This window comes from Eimeria mitis, genomic scaffold (assembly GCF_000499745.2).
Source record: "Eimeria mitis Houghton genomic scaffold, Emh_scaff557, whole genome shotgun sequence".
Taxonomy (NCBI): Eukaryota; Apicomplexa; class Conoidasida; order Eucoccidiorida; family Eimeriidae; genus Eimeria; species Eimeria mitis.
In genome coordinates this window covers 2,579-4,274 of record NW_013573839.1, presented here as the reverse complement: position 1 = coordinate 4,274, position 1,696 = coordinate 2,579, and the positions used below count along the sequence as shown (strand labels likewise).

General features: G+C 46.7%; 1 protein-coding gene across 1 annotated transcript in view; it reads left to right on the top strand.

Annotated features, from left to right (window-relative positions):
• The window catches only part of EMH_0016190 (uncharacterized protein), a gene marked incomplete at both ends in the record, with an annotated part of 2,772 nt that extends 2,188 nt beyond the window's left edge, over window positions 1–584 (top strand). Inside the window, one exon of the mRNA XM_013500581.1 lies at window positions 3–584. Coding sequence (XP_013356035.1) covers window positions 3–584 — 582 coding nt within the window. The remainder of the gene's footprint in view (window positions 1–2) is intronic.
• Between the last annotated feature and the right edge of the window lie 1,112 nt (window positions 585–1,696).

Sequence of the window (1,696 nt, the reverse complement as noted above, 5' to 3'; positions counted from 1 at the left end):
CAGCAGACGGACAGGTAGCACACGATAACCTAAGAGATGCTTCCCGCTGCTGCTGCGCGCAGCAGCAGCAGTGGTCGCGGCGTGTGGCCATCATAGATGCAGCAGAGCTAGCTCTGAAGATAATACCTGAGCTGCTAGACCTGCAGCAGCAGCAGCAGCAGCAGCAGCAGCAGCAGCAGCAGCAGCAAGAGCAGCAGCAGCAGCAGCAGCAGCAGCAGGGGGGGAAGCAGCAGGTGCAGCAGCAGCAGCATCAGAAAGGATGTATTGGGTGGGCTCCCAGCGCAGAGCTGCAGCAGGGGCTGCAGCAGCTGCAGCATAAGGAGCAGATGATCAGCAGCAGCAGCAGCAGCAGCAGCAGCAGCAGCGGGAGAGGAAACCCGCATGCATGCATCCGTGTCTGCGAGGAGCTGCTGCGGCTGCAGGGGACACATAAACATATAAAAAGATGCAGAGCCATGCTTGCTGCTGTACGTACACAGCAGCAGCAGCAGCAGCAGCAGCAGCAGCAGCAGCAGGAAGCAGCAGCAAGAACTGGTGCTGCTGCTGCTGTTGGCCGCAAGCGGTGCAGCCACCAAAAGAAGTAAAAGATAGAGAGAGAAAGAAGAGAGAGAAAAGAAAAAAAAAGAGAAGAGACAGATAAAGGAGACAGAAACAAAAAGATAAATACAGATAGAGACAGAAAGAGACAGAAAGAAAGGAAAGATAGAAAGAGATAGAAAGAGATAGAGACAGAGAGACAGAAGAAGAGAGACAAAGAGACAGAGAGAGATAGATATGGAGAGGTAAAGTAAGGGAAACAGAGACAGAGAGAGAGAGACAGACAGAGAAAGAAAGAGAGACAAAGAGACAGAGATAGAGAGATATATATATAGATAAAGTAAAGGATAGAGAGAAAGAGAGACAGAGAGACAAAAGGAGACAGAAAGAGAAAAAAAGAGAGGAGACAGAAACAAACACAGAAAAAAACAAAGAGAAAAGGAGACAGAAAGATAGGCGGAGACAGCTAGATAAGGAGATAAGGAGACACAGAGATAAAGAGACAGAAAAAGAGATAGAAACAGAGAAAAAAAGAGAGAAAGAGAGACAGAAACAAAGAGAGAAAGAGAGACAGAAAGAAAGAGAGAGACAGAACGAGAGAAAGAGAGAGAGAAGGGGAGACAGAAAGAAAGAGAGAAAGAGAGACAGAAAGAAAGAGACAGAAGGAAAGAAAGAGAGAGAGAAGGGGAGACAGAAAGAGAGAGAAAGAGAAAAAAAAGGAGACAGCTAGATAGAATAAGGTTTATATTGGTGTTGCTAGCTGCATGCAGCAGCTGTGTTATTTGTGTGTTTATATGTATTTGTTTGTTTTCTCTTTATAGAGAAGAAAACCCTAAATACGTTTTGCTTTTGTTTGTGTTTATTTTTATTTTGTTTTGTCTCTATACTGCAACTACAGTGTACGTACACCTCAACTCTTACTCATCTTCTCCTGCTACTGCTGCTGCTGTCAGTGCTGCTACTGCTGCTGCTGCTGCTGCTGCTGCTGTTAGAGCTGCTGCTGCTGCTGCTGCTAGTGCTGCTGCTGCTGCTGCTGCTGCTGTTGGGGATCAGCGAGAGAGAGACAGAAAAAAGAGAGACACAAAAAGCAAGAAGAGGCGGAGAGGATGAATAGACAGAGAGAAGAGAGAAAGAGAGACAGAGAAGGAACCAGGGAGAC